Source organism: Panthera uncia, chromosome D2 (genome assembly GCF_023721935.1).
Source record: "Panthera uncia isolate 11264 chromosome D2, Puncia_PCG_1.0, whole genome shotgun sequence".
NCBI classification, from domain to species: domain Eukaryota; kingdom Metazoa; phylum Chordata; class Mammalia; order Carnivora; family Felidae; genus Panthera; species Panthera uncia.
The window spans coordinates 29,721,430-29,739,071 of NC_064818.1; the positions used below are offsets into that span (position 1 = coordinate 29,721,430).

General features: G+C 46.8%; 1 protein-coding gene across 1 annotated transcript in view; it reads left to right on the plus strand.

Moving 5' to 3' along the window:
* LOC125932703 (core histone macro-H2A.2) overlaps window positions 1-17,642 on the plus strand; it is a 57,754-nt gene that overhangs the window by 19,004 nt on the left and 21,108 nt on the right. The window contains exon 2 of the mRNA XM_049645183.1: window positions 1,364-1,594. Coding sequence (XP_049501140.1) covers window positions 1,423-1,594 — 172 coding nt within the window. The 5' untranslated portion in view covers window positions 1,364-1,422. The remainder of the gene's footprint in view (window positions 1-1,363; window positions 1,595-17,642) is intronic.

A 17,642-nucleotide genomic window follows, 5' to 3' on the forward strand; every position in this document is an offset into this window, starting at 1 on the left:
TTTGGTTACTCTGCGTTAGCATATTTGCTAACCTGCATCTTCTGACATACTTCTGTTTTTAAGAATGCTATACTATTGGGGCACCAGGGTGGCTCAGTCAGTTAAGCTTACGACTTCGGCTCGGGTCATGATCTCGCAGTTCATGGGTTCAGGCCCCTCGGACTCTGTGCCGACAGCTCAGAGCCTGGATGGAGCCTGCTTGGGAGTCTATGTCTCCCTCTCTGTCTCTCTCTCTCCCTCCCCCAGCTCACACTCTGTCTCTCTCTCTCTCTCTCTCAAAAATAAGTGAACCTTAAAAAAAAAAGAATGCTACATTATTGGAGAATTTAGAAAAACATTTCCATCTGAGACATGCACATCAGCTCTGAGTTGTGGGTCAAAGCTAACCATTACAGGCATCGCCATATTAGCTAACACTATGTATTCAAATAGGCAGAAGCAAATCAGAGCGAAGAGGAACTGTATTCATTCTCTTGCAGCTGCTATAACAAATTAGCCCCAGTTTAGGGGTTGAAGCAATGTGGATCGATGCCCTGACAGTTCTGGAGGTCGGAAGGGGAAAATTGGGTTCTCTGAGCTAAAGTGGAGGTGTTGGTAGGGCTGGCTCCTTCTGGAGGCCCCGAGGGGAGAATCCATTTCTTCTCTCGTTGCACCTGTCACTACTCACTGATGTCCTGCCCCCTCTTAAAAGAACCCCGGTGGGGCACCTGAGTGGCTCAGTCGGTAAAGCGTCCGACTTCGGCTCAGGTCATGACCTCACAGTTCCTGAGTTCGAGCCCCGTGTCAGGCTCTGTGATGACAGCTCCGAGCCTGGAGCCCGCTTCGGATTCTGTGTCACCCTCTGTCTGCCCCTCCCCCACATGCACTCTGCCTCTCTCTCTGTCTCAAAAATAAACATTAAAAAAAATTAAAAAAAAAAAAAAAAAAAGAACCCTGGCGATTACATCAGACCCACCCAAATACTCTGGGATAATCGCCCCATGTCAGGACCCTCAACTTAATCGTATCTTCAAAGTCTCTTTTGCCATATAAGGTGATATATGCAAGGGTCCTGGGGATGAAGAAGTGGACATCTTTGGGGCCATTATTCTGCAGACTACAGCACCATGACCCCTCTCTCTAGTGAGTTTCTTTGGCCTCTCCTGTTAAGATTGGGCTGGCTTGACGCGTGGGGAGGTGTTTGGGGAGGGGCTGCCGATGCCCTGCGAAGTCCCCCTGCCCATCTCGTGGCCTGAAGCGGCAGCCAGGTCTCAGCCACCTCCCCAGGGCTACTTGATGTGTCACACGGTGCCCTAGTGTCACATCACTGTCCCCAAGGTGTTTGCCGACCATCCTTCCTCACCCTGCCTTCTTTCCTTTTCAGCATCGTGGTAGTGCCGGAAGAACACCGTGTCAGCAAGCTGAGAGGGAAACTGAGGCAAGATGTCGGGCCGGAGCGGGAAGAAGAAAATGTCCAAGCTGTCCCGTTCAGCCAGGGCCGGTGTCATCTTCCCCGTGGGGAGGCTGATGCGTTACCTGAAGAAAGGGACGTTCAAGTACCGGATCAGCGTGGGGGCTCCCGTCTACATGGCGGCCGTCATCGAGTACCTGGCAGGTAATGTGAACACGCGAGACAGGTCACCCACTCCCGGATCCCCACCCTCCCCTCTGTCCCTGCCACCCAGGGACAAAGAGGACGGCTTCCCTCTGTGGCTGGCTCCAGGGTACTGGTGGGGGGGGTGGGGGCGGGTTGGTAACAGGGTTTCAGCTTGCCTGCTCGGCTCAGATTCATTTTGCAGGCTTTGGGGGAGGGAAGAGGGCATAATGGCAGATGATCAACATGGAAAGAAGAGAACCCACAATGCAGTGGCTTTTCTAGACCAGCCCCGAAAATGTGTGTCTTGCTTTAGGCAAACCCAGGAGGTAAAAATCCAGGTTCCCACAGAAGAGAATCTACCGGGAGGATTGGGGGCTGCAGGGGGGCTATTCATTTTGTAACAGGGGGTCTGCTCTTTACTCTGAGGTCCTCACTGAGCGTTGGGTTTCCTGGTGTATTGGAACTAGGGCTCAGTGTCCATGAATAGTGTTGGCCCAGCATCAGAACCATCTCCAGTTGGTTCCATGAAGCCCATCATGTCCCAGTTGTGCCCTCTTTTGTACACAATGGGTACACGAGGAATAGTTGCCCATGTTGGTTGTTAACATTATGTTTTTTTATTGCAGAACGAGATTTTTGCTGTGGGTGGTCTGTATCTATTTGAATAGCTTTCTGTTTAGCTTTCTTCTTGTTGTTCTCTTCTGTCAGAGTAAAACAGACACCATACTTCAAAATTTCCAGGATGCTTTTAAAATATATATAAATATATAAAATATTTTAAAATAAAATATATAAGAATAAAAATATGTATAAGTCAGTGCGAGTAGCTCCTTAAGGGGTCATTTCAGCCACGAGCAACAATGTCTCTGACTTTGCCCGGGGTGCCAGGTTTAAATTTTTGGGAAGCCCCCTGTAAAGCAAACCTCCCCAAACTGTCTCTCTGAGAAACTGAGCTGCCTGCGGCCACAGTATGAAAACCCACGGGGGTGTGGCAGGGCTAGACCCAGCTTCTATCCCCAGGTCCCTTTTCCCCCTCCTCCTTCTCCCTCAGGGGCAATGTCTTCCTCCCTCTTAGATGCTCAGTCCTGTTCTGCCCTCTTGGTACCCCATCCGTCACAATGAAAGGCTTACCTTGGTCCACCAGCGGATACCTTCATAACTGGGGCTCCTGTCCCTCAGGCAGACCTCAGCATCTTAAGCCTGTTCCTTATCGGGAAATGAAAGGCTTGTCTCTGAGCCAAAAGTTCTTCATGGGCACCTTTTAGGAGGTTAGAGAGAGGGCTGGAGGGCTCTAAAGTTGGTTCAGTCCAGCGTGAGAAGGCAGTGTTTTTAAAGTGCCAGCCACTCCCGGGATCTTGTTGACAAGGTCCGACGTGGGGCCTGAGACTTGGCCTTTCTTTCTTTCTTTCTTTCTTTCTTTCTTTCTTTCTTTCTGTTTAATGTTTGTTTATTTTTGAGAGACATTGTGAGCAGGGAAGGGGCAGAGAGAGAGAGGGAGACACAGAACAGAATCCAAAGCAAGGTTCAGGCTCTGAGCTGTCAGCACAGAGCTCAGTCTGGGCCCCAAACCCATGAACCGCAAGATCATGACCTGAGCCAAAGTCGGATATTTAAGCGACTGAGCCACCCAGGCGCCCCAAGACTCGACATTTCTAATGGGCCCCCAGTTGATTCTGATGCTGGTCTTGGGACCACTCAGAGGAGCGATACTGTGGCTAGTCTTGTAGCAGCAGCCTAAAGGCTTGGGGAATGCTTTAAAATACAGGATCCTGGCTGCATCCCCAGCCCCCCACATACACGTGCTGTGGTCTGATTCACCGGGTTTGGAATGGGACCCAGGAATCTGATGGAAAAATCTGCTGGCTCAGGGAGGGAGAGGCAAATGAACCTTTAAAACTACCTGTTAGGATGGGGAAAAACTGAGAGCTTTCCCCCTGAGATCAGGAACACGACAGGGATGTCCACTCTCATTGCTGTCGTTTAACATAGTGTCGTTTAACATAGTACTGGTCAACAATCAGACAACAAAAAGAAATCAAAGGCATCAAAATTGGCAAAGAAGAAGTCAAACTTTCGCTTTCGCAGACAACATCGTACTCTACATGGAAAACCCGACAGACTCCACCAAAAGTCTGCTAGAACTGATACATGAATTCAGCAAAGTCACAGGATACAACATCACTGTACAAAAATCAGCTGCATTTTTATACACCAATAAGGAAGCAAAAGAAAGAGCCGTAAAGAAACGGATCCCTTTTACAATCACACCAAGAATCATAACATACCTAGGAATAAACTTAACCAAAGATGTGTAAGATCAGTATGCTGAAAACTATAGAAAGCTTATGGAGGAAATTGAAGAAGGCACAAAGAAATGGAAAAACATTCCGTGCTCATGGATTGGAAGAATAAATATTGTCAAAATGTCAATACTACCCAAAGCTATCTACACATTCAATGCAATCCCAATCAAAATTGCACCAGCATTCTTCTCAAAGCTAGAACAAGCAATCCTAAAATTTGTATGGAACCACAAAAGACCCCGAATAGCCAAAGTAATTTTGAGGAAGACCAAAGCAGGAGGCATCACAATCCCAGACTTTAGCCTCTACTACAAAGCTGTCATCATCAAGACAGCATGGTACTGGCACAAAAACAGACACATAGACCAATGGAATAGAGTAGAAAACCCAGAATTGGACCCACAAATGTGTGACCAACTCATCTTTGACAAAGCAGGAAAGAGTATCCAGTGAAAAAAAGACAGTCTCTTTAACAAATGGTGCTGGGAGAACTGGACAGCAACATGCAGAAGAATGAAATTAGACCACTTCCTACACCATTCACAAAAATAAACTCAAAATGGATGAAAGACCTGAATGTGAGACGGGAAACCATCAAAACCCTAGAGGAGAAAGCAGGAAAAAATCTCTCTGATCTCAGCCGAAACAGTTTCTTACTCGACACATCTCCAAAGGCAAGGGAATTAAAAGCAAAAATGAACTATTGGGCCCTCATGAAGATAAAAAGCTTCTGCACTGCCAAGGAAACAATCAACAAAACTAAAAGGCAACCAACGGAATGGGAAAAGATATTTGCAAATGACATATCAGACAAAGGGCTAGTATCCAAAATCTATAAAGAGCTCACCAAACTCCACACCCAAAAAACAAATAATCTCGTGAAGAAATGGGCAGAAGACATGAATAGACACTTCTCAAAGAAGACATCCAGATGGCCAACAGGCACATGAAAAGATGCTCAACGTCGCTCCTCATCAGGGAAATAGAAATCAAAACCACACTCAGATATCACCTCACGCCAGTCAGAGTGGCCAAAATGAACAAATCAAGAGACTATAGATGCTGGAGAGGATGTGGAGAAACGGGAACCCTCTTGCACCATTGGTGGGAATGCAAACTGGTTCAGCTGCTCTGGAAAACAGTGTGGAGTTTCCTCAAAAAATTAAAAATAGACCTACCCTATGACCCAGCAGTAGCACTGCTAGGAATTTACCCAAGGGATACAGGAGTGCTGATGCATGGGGGCACTTGTACCCCAATGTTTATAGCATCACTCTCAACAATAGCCAAACTATGGAAAGAGCCTAAATGTCCATCAACTGATGAATGGATAAAGAAGATGTGGTTTATATATACAATGGAATACTACTTGGCAATGAGAAAGAATGAAATCTGGCCATTTGCAGCAATGTGGATGGAACTGGAGGGAATTATGCTGAGTGAAATAAGTCAGTCAGAGGACAGATGTCATATGTTTTCACTCATATATGGATCTTGAGAAACCTAACAGAAGACCATGGGAGAAGGGAAAGGGAAAAAAATAGTTACAGAGAGGGAGGGAGGCAAACCATAAGAGACACTTAAATACACAGAACAAACTGGAGGTTGATGGGGGCTGGGGGAGAGGGGAAAGTGGGTGATGGGCACTGAGGAGGGCCCCTGTTGGGATGAGCACTGGATGTTGTATGGGAACGAATTTGACAATAAATTATATTAAATGAATAAATAAATATAAGTATAAAACCATAAAAAAATTAAAAACTCCCATCAGAGGGGGAAAAAACATTAAAAAAATAAAAATAAAACTACCTGTTAGGTCCATATCACCCGGTGAGGCTGGAAGGCACTGAGTAACCAGAGATCCCACAGCCTCCGAGAAGGGAGCTGGGGTTCCCTGAGGTCCCTCAACCCTAAGCCACATACTTTCTGCTATACTACATTGCCCCATCGTAATGTTCGTGTAACCAAAGGAAGTACATCCTATGCCTCTACTTGGTGAAGGTCTGAACTTTGTGCATAACAGAACAAAATGTGGCCCTTTGCATCACGGGCGTCTCTGTTAGTCTTCGGCTCCAATCAAATCTTATATTTTCATTCATTCGTTTAACAAATATTTATTAAGCGTCTACATGTCAATGTACACGGTAAGTCCTTAGACTATTCCCTGGGGGTAGAACTGGATCACTGATAGGGTTTTTAATTTATCTTGGATTAGAGCCACCAGACCCCAAAGCAATGCATACTAAAGCCTGAACATCACCCTCTGGAATGTGAGCCAAAACATCTTCAGAGATCTGTAGTATCCCCCGAGGTAGAACATCGCCTTATTTCTCAAGTTGATCACTCACAATCCTCCCTTCACTCGACAAACTTTCATTGAACACTTACCATATGCCAGGCGTTCTCGACGCTGAGGCTGCTATACCACCGAGACCAAGACAGAATCCGGGAATCCCTGCCCTCGAGCAGGTGCATTCTGGGGAAGAGAAATGGCAAACGCACAGAAGTGAAGGGTGTGTGGTTCTCAGATGCTGATAAGTGCTAGGGGACAAATAAAGCCAGGAGAGAGATAGAGTGTTCCAGGAATGGGGAGGTGAGGGGGGTGGTGAACAGTGCTGGTCTGGAGGTCCCACTGAGGGGGAGGCAGGGAGCGGGCACGCGCATGTCTGCGGGCTGGTGCTCCGGGCAGGGGGACGGCAGGAGCAGGGTGTTGGAGGAACAGCAGTGGGCCAGGGGGTTGGGACCCTGGGAGGGGCTTGGACTGTAAGTGGGGCTTGAGAAGTGAGGCTGGTGGGAGCTAAGAGCTCGCAGTGGGAGTTCTGAAGGGTTTTGAGCCGAGGCAGAGGTGATCTGACCCTGGGGGGAGGGGCTGCTAGGGCGGAAGCAGGCAAAGTGCAGAGGGGGTGTAGAGACGTGGTCAGAGTACCCAAAAGTCAACAGGGTTTGCCAGCCGCTTGGACATGAAATAGAAGGGGGTGCATGAAATGACCGGGGCGCCTGGGTGGCTCAGTGGGTTAAGCGTCCGACTCTTGGTGTCAGCTCAGGTCATGATCTCACGGTTCGTGAGTGCAAGCCCCACATCGGGTTCGTGATGACAGTCACTTGGGATCCTCTCTCCCCCTCTCTTCCTGCCCCTCCCTCTCTCTTTCTTTCTCAAAAAAAAAAAAATGATAAGTTTTTTTTAAAAAAGACGAAGAAGAAGAGAGGATGAGTACCTGGAAGGATGCCATTGCCAATACCACTCCTTCCCCCCGGGGCCAGTCTCAGCACCCAGTGGGGTCCCAGGTCAAGTGGAGGAGGCGATAGGTCCTCTGAAGCCCAGGCCTGTGTTCTCGGTGTCCCTTCCTTCTCTTCCTGTCAGTTTAAATCTGGTGCATCCGTTTACCAGCTCTGTTACCTTGGGCTGATTCCTGAACCTCTCTGAGTTTCCAGTGCTTCCAGAACTAGCTCGTTCAACTCCATTCATGAGCTAGCCCGTGGATAATGTCTGGTTTATAGGATACACTCAGTAAATGGTATTTTCTTCTGCTCTCCCGTCTGTTAAGAGCCGATGAAATCATTCAGGGCAAAGTATAATGGCTAACTCTGTTAAAGTGTTGTATTTTCGGGCTGTGCTTGCATTTTACTGAGACAAGAAGTTTTAAGCCAAAGGAATGAATCATTATTGGTAGAATTGCAGGCCACTGTGGAGAAAGCAAAAGGGTGGTTTTTGTTACTTTGGGGGTGGGAGGTGGACACCAATTGATTTTGCTTAGGAAAAAAGATTCAAAGCATGAGAGCCTCCTATCATCCTGGAAATGACCTTCAACACTCATGACGCAGATCTTGACTGAGTTTCTTCCTTGGGTCAGGCCTTGAAGATGCGGAGGAGGGCAGACGTGTGTGGCCCCACCTCCGAAGGCTGGGCTTGCATACCAGGAGAGCGGACAGGCATTAAGCACAACACAGCAAGATGGGCATGCATGTTGGGCAGGAAAGTTACAGGAGCTTGGGGAGGGTCTGTAGGGGTGGGGTAAAGTATTGTAAAGTAAGAGTTGTTAGGACCTAAACCAGGTGTGCAACCTTGGTTTTTCTTAAGTTGATTGATTTAAAATCCTGATGACTGGGCTCACCCCCAGAGATTCTGCGGCTATGTTCGGGACATCAGGATTTTTTTAATGTTTATTTATTTATTTTGAGAGAGAGAGAGAGAGATTATGTGTGTGTATGTGTGTGTGTGTGTGTGTGTGTGTGCAGGGGAGGTGCAGAGGGAGAGGGAGAGAGAGAATCCCAAGCAGGCTCCACACTGTCAGCACAGAGTCCGACATAGGGCTCAAACCCACAAACCAGGAGGTCATGACCTGAGCCGAAATCAAGAGTTGGACGCTTACCCGACTGAGCCACCCAGGTGCCCCTCCCTCAAATGGTTTTGACGGCATCCAGAGTGGGGAATTAGTAGGAATTGAGTAGATTCTGATGGGGGTGTTGAGCCAGGGGGAGAGTTTCCGGCGGGGTAGGAACGAGGGTGAAGGCCCACAGCGTGTGTCCCCAGCTGGAGCCTGGAGGAAGTTCGTGCCCAGAGCAGAGCTAGGAAAAGGGAGGGGGTGAGAGATGAGATCGCAGTGGGCAAGCAGGTCCTTGAGGGCCATGATGAAAATGTACACACTGTGCACACACAGGTACACACACCCGTTAGGGGGAGGCCTAGAAGGGAGGAGGTAGCATTTGGGGGACATCACTTGGGCTTTGGGAAGTGGCAGGAAGCAAGATCAGAGTCCAGGAGACCACTGGGGGCTGTTTTTGTGTCACTTCTGAGAACTGACAGTGGCCAGAGCAGAGTTGTCCAGAGGGGGTGATGAGAAGGAATGGACAAATTGGGGAGGTATTGGCGGAGGGGGGTAGAGTCAGCTCTACTCAATGATGGATTAGATGGGGAAAGGGGTGTCAAGGAAGGCACAAGTCTTTCAGCCTTGGGCGGCTACTTGCTTTCCAGCCACGCTGCCGTGGGTTGAGGAATGGGCATGGGGACTCCACTCCAAGGGGAGAATTGGAGAATTTACATATGGAGCCTGGCCAAGAGGAAGAGAAGAGGAAAGTAGCTGGCGAACAAGAATGGGGCCCGTAGCTGAAGCAGGCAATAGTGGGGGAGAAACGGGGCGGGGCGAGGGGCTCAGGGGGACCCGTAGGGCTCCGGTCTGTGCAAGGTGTCTTGGAGGACAGATTCTGGCTCTGCCACCTATCAGCTAAGGACTGTGAGTGTGTTGCTTTACCCTCATAGTGTCATGGTGAGAATTACATACGATAATGCATGAAAGGCACTTAGCACCGCTTGGGACCCATGGTAGCAACCCGCCCATAGGGCTATTGTTGTTATTGAGTGAAGCCCTATGGACATGTCTAGAGCCAGCAGGGAGCTGTAAGCTGGAGGTGTAGACACGGGCACTGTGGGGAGACTGCAATAAAGGCCGGGAGAGTGAGTGAGGTCACCCAGAGAAGAGTGTGACGACGACAAGACTGGGGAGCCCAGGACCGGCCCTGGCAACATCTGCATGTGTGGGTTTCTGAGCCAAGTAGGGGGAAGGCATGGCGAGGGAGACCGAGGAGGACAGCAGAGAGGAGGGAGGACGGGCTCACGGGAGAGTCGGTGCCGGGGAAACCAAGGGAGAGTAACTAACCCTCAAAGGTGACGCCAATAAAACCAGACAGGGGCAACAGATCTAGCCATCTCAAGGTCATGGTGACCCCGGTGAGAACGGGCTGGGTGGTCAAAGCCAAACTGCAGTGGGCTGGGGAGTTGGAGCTGTGGCCAGGAAACCAAGGGGGTGGAGACTATTTTAGGGAGTTTGGCTCAGAAGAAGGGAAGAGAGAAGTCGATAGCTGGTGGTGCGGCAGGTGGGAGGGGGTGCGACACGGAACAAGCTTGAGCCTGGGGTCCTCAGATTCTGTCTTCAACTTCCCGAGCCATACCTGAACCTCAGCATTTCCTTCCTCTATCTGTCGTGGGCAAGAAACCACAGTAGTGTGTCAGTGGCACCTGGGACTTTTTGACCAACTGAAATCACTTCTTATTAGATTCCCCTTGTTACAGATGTATAGAAATATCATTTATACTTATCATTACTTCAGAATCACAGTAGTTAATAGACTAGATCTTGTTATTTAACGTGTTAATAAAGAAGCCCACGTGGGTATTGAGGAGGGCACTTGTTGGGATGAGCACTGGGTGTTGTATGGAAGCAATGAATCATGGGACTCCACCCCCAAGACCGAGAGCACAATGTACACGCTAATTTGACAATAAATTATATATTTTTTAAAACAAGCACACAGACTGTTATATCCCAGATTTTTTTTATTTAAAAAATTTTTTTAATGTTTATTTATTTTTGAGAGAGAGAGAGAATGAGAGGCAGAGGGGCAGAGAAAGAGGGAGACACAGAATCCAAAGCAGGCTCCAGGCTCTGAGCTGTCAGCACAGAGCCCGATGCGGAGCTCAAACTCACAGACCGCGAGATCATGACCTGAGCTGAAGTCAGAGGCTTAACGGACTGAGCCACCCAGGCGCCCCCCAGATTTTTTAATACTTGGAAAATTACATTTCAGTGTAATTGGTTTTCTCTGTCATCCTTTGTATTGTATTTTATGCATTTAAAACTTTATCCTGACACTCATTAGAGTGGCTAGTAAAAAAAAAAAAATTACAGTTATTGATGAGGATGTAAAGAATTGGAACCCTCGTGCATTGCTGGTCGGAATATGAATTGGTGTAGTTGTTGTGGAACACAGTTTGGGATTCCTCAAAAAGTTAAACAAGGACGTCAACCAAGAAATCAAAGAAGAAATTTTTTCAAAGTACATGAAAACACAGTGGTCTAAAATCTTTGGGATGCAGCAAAAGCAATTCTAAGAGGAGAGTTTATAGCAACACAGGCCTCCTTAATAAGCAAGAAAAATCTCAAATAAACAACTTAACCTTACACCTAAAGGAACTAGAAAAAGAACAAACAAACCAGCAGAAGGAAGGAAATAATAAAGATTAGAGCAGAAGCGAATGATAGAGAAACTAAAAAAAAAACAAAAAAACAAAAAAACACAAGAACAAAAAGCAAACAAACAAACATAGTAAAATAGATCCATGAAATAAGGAACTGGTTCTTTGAAAAGATCAACAGCATTAATAAACTAGGGAGTCAGATTTCCCAGAAAGGAAAGAGGACTCAAACAAAATCACCCGTGAGAGGAAAACTAGCAACCAACACGACACAAATATAAACAATTATAAGAGAATACTATGAAAAGCTATATGCCAATGAATTGGACAACCTGGAGGAAATGGATAAATTCCTAGAAGCCTATAAACTACCAAAACCAAAGCAGGAAGAAATAGAAAATTTGAACAGACGGATAACCAGCAATGCAATTGAATCAGTTAGCAAAAAAAACAAAAAAACAAAAACAAAACAAAAAAAACCTCCCAACAAACAAAAGTTCAGGACCAGACATCTTCACGAGCGAATTCTATCAAACATTTAAGGAAGAGTTAATGCCTATTCTTTTCACACTATTCCAGAAAATATAAGAGGGAGGAAAACTTCCAAATTCATTCTATGAAGCCAGCATTACCCTGACACCAAAACCAGATAAAGACACCACAAAAGAGAGAGAGCCAGAGAGAGAAGAGAACTACAGGCCAATATCCCTGGTGAACATGGATGCAAAAATCCTCCTCAAAATACCAAATCCAACAATACATTTAAAAAAATCATAAACCACGATCAAGTGGGATTTATCTCCAGGATGCAAGGGCGGTTCAATATTTGCAAATCAATGTATGTGATACACCTCATCAATGAGAGAAAGGATAAAAACCGTATGGTCATTTCCATAGGTGCACAAAAAGCATTTGACAAAGTACAACATGCACTCATGAGGAAAACCACAAAAGAAGAGGGCTTAGGGGGAACATACCTCAACATAATAAAAGCCTTGTATGAAAAGCCCACAACCATCATCATCCTCAAAGGGAAAAAACTGAAAGCTTTTCCCCTAAGGTCAGGAACAGGACAAGGACGTTCACTGTCACCACTTTCATTGAACACAGTACTAGAAGTCCCAGCCCTAGCAATCTGACAACAAAAAAGAAATAAAAGGCATTCAGATTGGAAAGGAAGAAGTAAAACTTTCACTCTTAGCAGAAATCATGACACTCTATATAGAAAACCTTAAAAGACTCCACCAAAAAAGTATTGAAACTGATACACTGAATTCAGCAAAGTCACAGGATACAAAATCAACGTACAGAAATCCGTTGAATTTCTTTACACTAAAAATGAAGCAGCAGAAAGAGAAATTAAGAAACAATCCCATTTATACTTGCACCAAGGAGAACCAGATACTTAGGAATAAACTTAACCAAAGAGGTTAAGTCCTGTACTCTGAAAACTAAAACATCGATGAAAGAAATTGAGGGAGACACAAAGAAATGGAAAGATATCCCATGCTCATGGATCTGAAGAACAAACATTGTTAAAATGTCTATACTTCCCAAAGCAGCCTACACATGTAATGTAATCCTCATCAAAACACCGACAGCATTTTTCACAGAACCGGAACAGACAATCCTAAAATTTGTATGGAACCCCAAAAGACCCCGAATAGCCAAAGCAATCCTGAAAAAGAAGAACAAAACTGGAGGCAGCACAATCCCAGACTTCAAGCTGTATTGCAAAGCTGTAATCATCAAGACAGTATGGTACTGGCACAAACACAGACACATAGACCAAGAGAACAGAACGGAAAACCCAGAAACGAACCCACAATTATATGGTCGATTAATTTTTGACAAAGCAGGAAACGATCCAACGAGAAAAACACAGTCTCTTCAACAAATGGTGTTGGGAAACCTGGACAGCTTTCAGTAGAAAGAAGGGGAGAAGAAGAACGCAAAAGAACGAGCTGGACCACTTTCTTACACCACGTACAAACCCTCATGCGCTATTGGTGGGAGTCAAACTGGTGCGGCCACTGTATGGAGATTCCTCACAAAGTTAAAAATAGAATGACTCTACAATCTAAAAAGTATAAAATCGCTAATTAAAAGGGACGCATGCACCCCTATGTTTATTGCAGCATTATTCACAATAGCCAATGTATGGAAACAGCCCAAGTGTCCATCCATAGATGAATGGATAAAGAAGAGGTGAGATACACACACGCACGCACACGCGGAGTGGAATACTACTCAGCCATAAAAAAAGAATGACATCCTGCCATGTGTAACGACATGGATGGATCAAGGGAGTATTATGCTAAGTGAAATAAGTCATCCAGAGAAAGACAAATGCAATATTATTTCACTCATATGTGGAATTGAAGAAACAAAACAAATGAGCAAAAAGAAGAGAGAGACAAGCCAAGAAAGACTCTTAATTATAGAGAACATACTGATGGTTGCCAGAGGGGAGGGGGTGGGGGGTGGGGGGTACAATATATGCTGGGGATTAAGGAGTGCACTTGTTGTGATGAGCACTGAATGATATATGGATTTGTTGAATCGCTGTATTATACATCTGAAACTGATATTACACTGTATGTTAACTATATTGCAATTAAAAGAAAATGCTTATTAAAAACAGAAGTTAAAGAGTCATGGAATTATCTTATGACCCAGCAATTCCACTTCTAGGTATATGCCCAAAAGAATTGAAACTAGAGACTTAAACACACATTTATACACATCCACTACCACGATAGCCAAAAACTGGAAACAACTCGAGTGTCAGCAGATGCGTGGATAAACAAGCCGTGGATCCACGCAGTGGAATATCATTCAGCCATAAAAAGGAATGAAAGTCTGAGGCCCCCCGGGCGGCTCCGTCGGTTAAGCGTCCAGCTTCGGCTCAGGGCACGATCTCGCGGTTCGTGGGTTTGAGCCCCGCGTCAAGCTCTGGGCTGACAGCGCACAGCCTGCTTCCGATTCTGTGTCTCCCTCTCTCTCTCTCGGCACCTCCCCCACTCTCTCTCTCTCTCTCTCTCTCTCTCAAAAACTAAATAAACCTTGAAAAGAATTTTTTTTAAAGGAATGAAATTCTGACGCGTGCTACAGCATGGATGAGGCTCGAAGACTTTGTGCAAAAGGGGATGGAAATAAGCCAGCGGATTAGTCAAGTGCAAAGAGGCAGAGGGGAGAGCGGCAGCTGTAGGGGCCGAGGGGGGCTGGGGTGGGATGGGCCTTAGAGTTTGATGAGCATGGAGCTTCCGGTTTAAGGAAGACGAAGGGCAGGGGGTGGATGGCGGTGGTGGTGGCCCACTATTGTGAATTACTGAATGCCACTGAGTTATTCGCCTGGAAATGGTCAGAATGGTCAATTTCATGCCACGCCTGTTTTACCACAATGATTCCCCTGGCAGAGGGGGGAGAGGCTGGAGACAAGGAGCTCATCGGGGAGATGGGGCCCCCGGAGACCCCAGAGCTGGCTGGAGGCTCTGGTCAGGGGGGAAGGTCCCTCCCCAGGCTCCCAGAAGGAAAGGGGCTGCCGGGGACAGATGAGCACACCACAGTGTCCCGTCGGCCTCTGGCAGACACCCTCCTCCTCCACGTAGAGCATCACCTTCGCCGACTCTCCAAGCTGAACCTCCTAAGGCAGCTTTTAAGTTGCACTGTTCCGCTCTTACCTCCTGCCCTGATGTCAATAGCAGCGACCTGGAATTGCCCGCTGATGTCCTGGCAGCGGGCCAGGACAGGGTCGACCAGGCCTGGGTCGGCGATTTCCCGTGGCCAGCTTACCACTCCCTTCAGATTCATGACTGGGGTCTCTGAAGATCCTCTCTCCCACTCAGTGCCTCAGAAAGGGAACCTAGGGCCACATGAACGGCCAGTAAGAGAAGGCTTGGGGGTGGGGGGGCTTACTTAGCCGAAAAAGAAAGTTGCACAAATTTTCAGCTACTCTGGGTGAGAGAGAGCAGTCTGCCTGCCTGATTTCTCCAGACTGGCCTCCTGGCTGGGCCTGGGTTCACACATCACCCCGATGCTAGAGCCATGAGGTGTGTCTAGTCCCCAAAAGAGGAGGAGGTGACACAATCTGGCACATGCTGGACCGTTCATCTAGAACATCCTTTCCACCTGAGAAGTCCCAAGCCTCCCAGAACGGACAGCACATTCATACTTTACTTTGTCGATCTGTAAAACATTGATCCAGTGCACGTCTCCAATGTTAGCGAGGGAAAATGGACTAAAAAAGCAAGCCCGAAATTCTGGGAAATAATTTTGTTTTTACCACCAATAGATACAATGTAAATGTAAGATGTTGAAAATGAAGAATTGAAATCGTTTTTATGGTGAGAAAATGTTCTGTAACATTTTTTAATTGAAAGGATAAATAGGTTTTTTAAAAAGCTTGAATCTCAGGGTGACTTAAGTCATTGTGCCACATAGAAGACCTTCGTTGACATCATATCAGACAATTCGGACTACCCATTTAACACAAACACTTTTTTATCTAATGATTTTCATTTATAATATTTATGTTTTGAAAAGATCCCTTTGGCAGCCAGGGCCACACGTATGGTTGTGCAGGTTGTACACTGTGCAAGGGCACGCATCCAAAGGAGTATCGTTCGCATCACAGATCTCAAAGATTTGTATGTGTATTACGAGCATTCCCGGCAGATGGCAGTAAAGGGTATTGTTCTAGAGAAGTAAAGCATCTGGCAGAAGGAATGTCTTTTTCTAATTTGTACAAAGGCACCTATGGGCCAGCAGTGGCCTCTCTGCCATGGATCTGGAGGAGGACAAAAGTGGGGGCGGGGAAACCACTTGGACAGCCATTACAATTATCTGGGCTCAAAGAGAAGAGAGTCTTAACTCAAGTAATGGCAATAGGTGTGGAGAAGTTGGCCAAAGGTGTGTGATTGATTCTCAGGTCTCCGGTAGGAGCTGTGTGCGAATGGTGTGCCGACCCCAAGGGGGATGATTTGGATTTGGGGATGCGGTGAGTTTGATTGACCTGTGGAACACCAGGTGAGGCTGTCCAGGTGACATCACGGCAGGAGGTACAGATCTGATAACATGGGCAAGGGTGGCTCGAGCCATGAATGGATGGGTTTTCCCAGAAGACTGCATGGCCTGAGCAGACCAGAGGGCCCAGATGGTCCTCGGGGTCACCGTCACCTCATGGGCAAACGGGCAAGAAAGAAGGGGCTAAGGAAGGAGACAGTCTTAAAGGAGCGACCACTCCATGCCCCCTGTCCCAGCCCTACATTTACTGTGCTGTCTCCCATGTCCTGTGGGCCGGGATGTCTAATGTTGTTTTAAATCCTGGACAAAATGAGAGGACACGGCTCTTCCAAAATTATGTGCACGATGAGCTTTCCAACATCCCTTTTGGCTAGAGAAATCTTTTTTTTTTTTTTTTACTACCAAATTCTAAGCTGTATTCCAGATGCTTCCTATAGCTGGAGGTGTGACTTCCGAGAATACAGACTTCCGTGGAAATCTCCACCAGTTAACAGAATAATAATCTTCTCACAGAATTTTCAGCAAAACACCTTTGGGCTCTATAAATCCGTTTTTCCTACTGGCTGCCAGCAGAAGGGTACTTGTGCTCTCAAGACCAGTAAAATCACTCGAGAATGTAACTACTGTATACAGTTCCTGTGACTATATTTGTCATAATGACATTGGAAAAATAGTAATAGTGATAGTTATTTCAGACATTTAAACCGTGAAGTCCTTGTCCCAAGGCGTGCCCAGACTAAACATCCTGCAGAGAAGAGAACTCCCAGATCTAGATTTTCAGCTGTGTATTATTTTTTTTTAATTTTTTTAACGTTTATTTATTTTTGAGACAGAGAGAGACAGAGCGTGAATAGGGGAGGGGCAGAGAGAGAGGGAGACACAGAATCTGAAATAGGCTCCAGGCTCTGAGCAGTCAGCACAGAGCCCGACGCGGGGCTTGAACTCATGGACCATGAGATCGTGACCTGAGCCGAAGTCGGACGTTTAACCGACCGAGCCACCCAGGCGCCCCTAGCTGTGTATTATGAAAGAGTTTTTCTCTTTGGGGCACCTGGGTGCCTCAGTCGGTTAAGTCTTGATTTCAGCTCGGTCATGATCTCACGGTTCATGAGATTGAGCCCCGCCTCAGGCTCTGTGCTGTCATCATGGAGCCTGAGTGGGATTCTGTCTGTCTTTCTGTCTCTGCCCCTTCCCTCCACCCTCTAAATATATAAATAAAAGCTTTTTTTTTTTTTTAAGTTTTCCTAGAAGAAAAACTCTACCTCTGCTTTTACACTAGAGCGCAGAATCAAGGTTTTCTCTCATAACTGATTTCGGAAGGGCAGGTCCAGAAGCCCAGTGGCCTCCCGCCGAGCCTTGCCTGTGTGCCCCGCGTGGGTCTGCCTGCTGAATCACCGCCCTTCGTCTCTGGCCGAGCTGCCTTTGATTCCGGCAGATTGTCCATCTGTGAATCCAGTGTCCGTGCCTCCGTCTGTCAGGCTGAAAATAACCTGACCCCGGGGGGCTTCCCGAAGGCTCCAGATCTGTAAGGCTTCCCATTTAGCGCTGCCTCTCATGCTGACAGCTAATTTGAGGAACTCGGCAGGATGCTTAACGTCTTCCTCTCAGGGCAGGTGACACAGGCAGGAAAGTGATAGTCCAAGATGCTAAATTAAATTCAGTCGCTCAGAAGCTTAAAATTGGGAGGCTCCTTGACCCCATCCAATCTAGAATAAAAAAGAGTGAGTGCTCCTTCCTCCCGGGTGTGGTGAGTGCTCCTTCCTCCCGG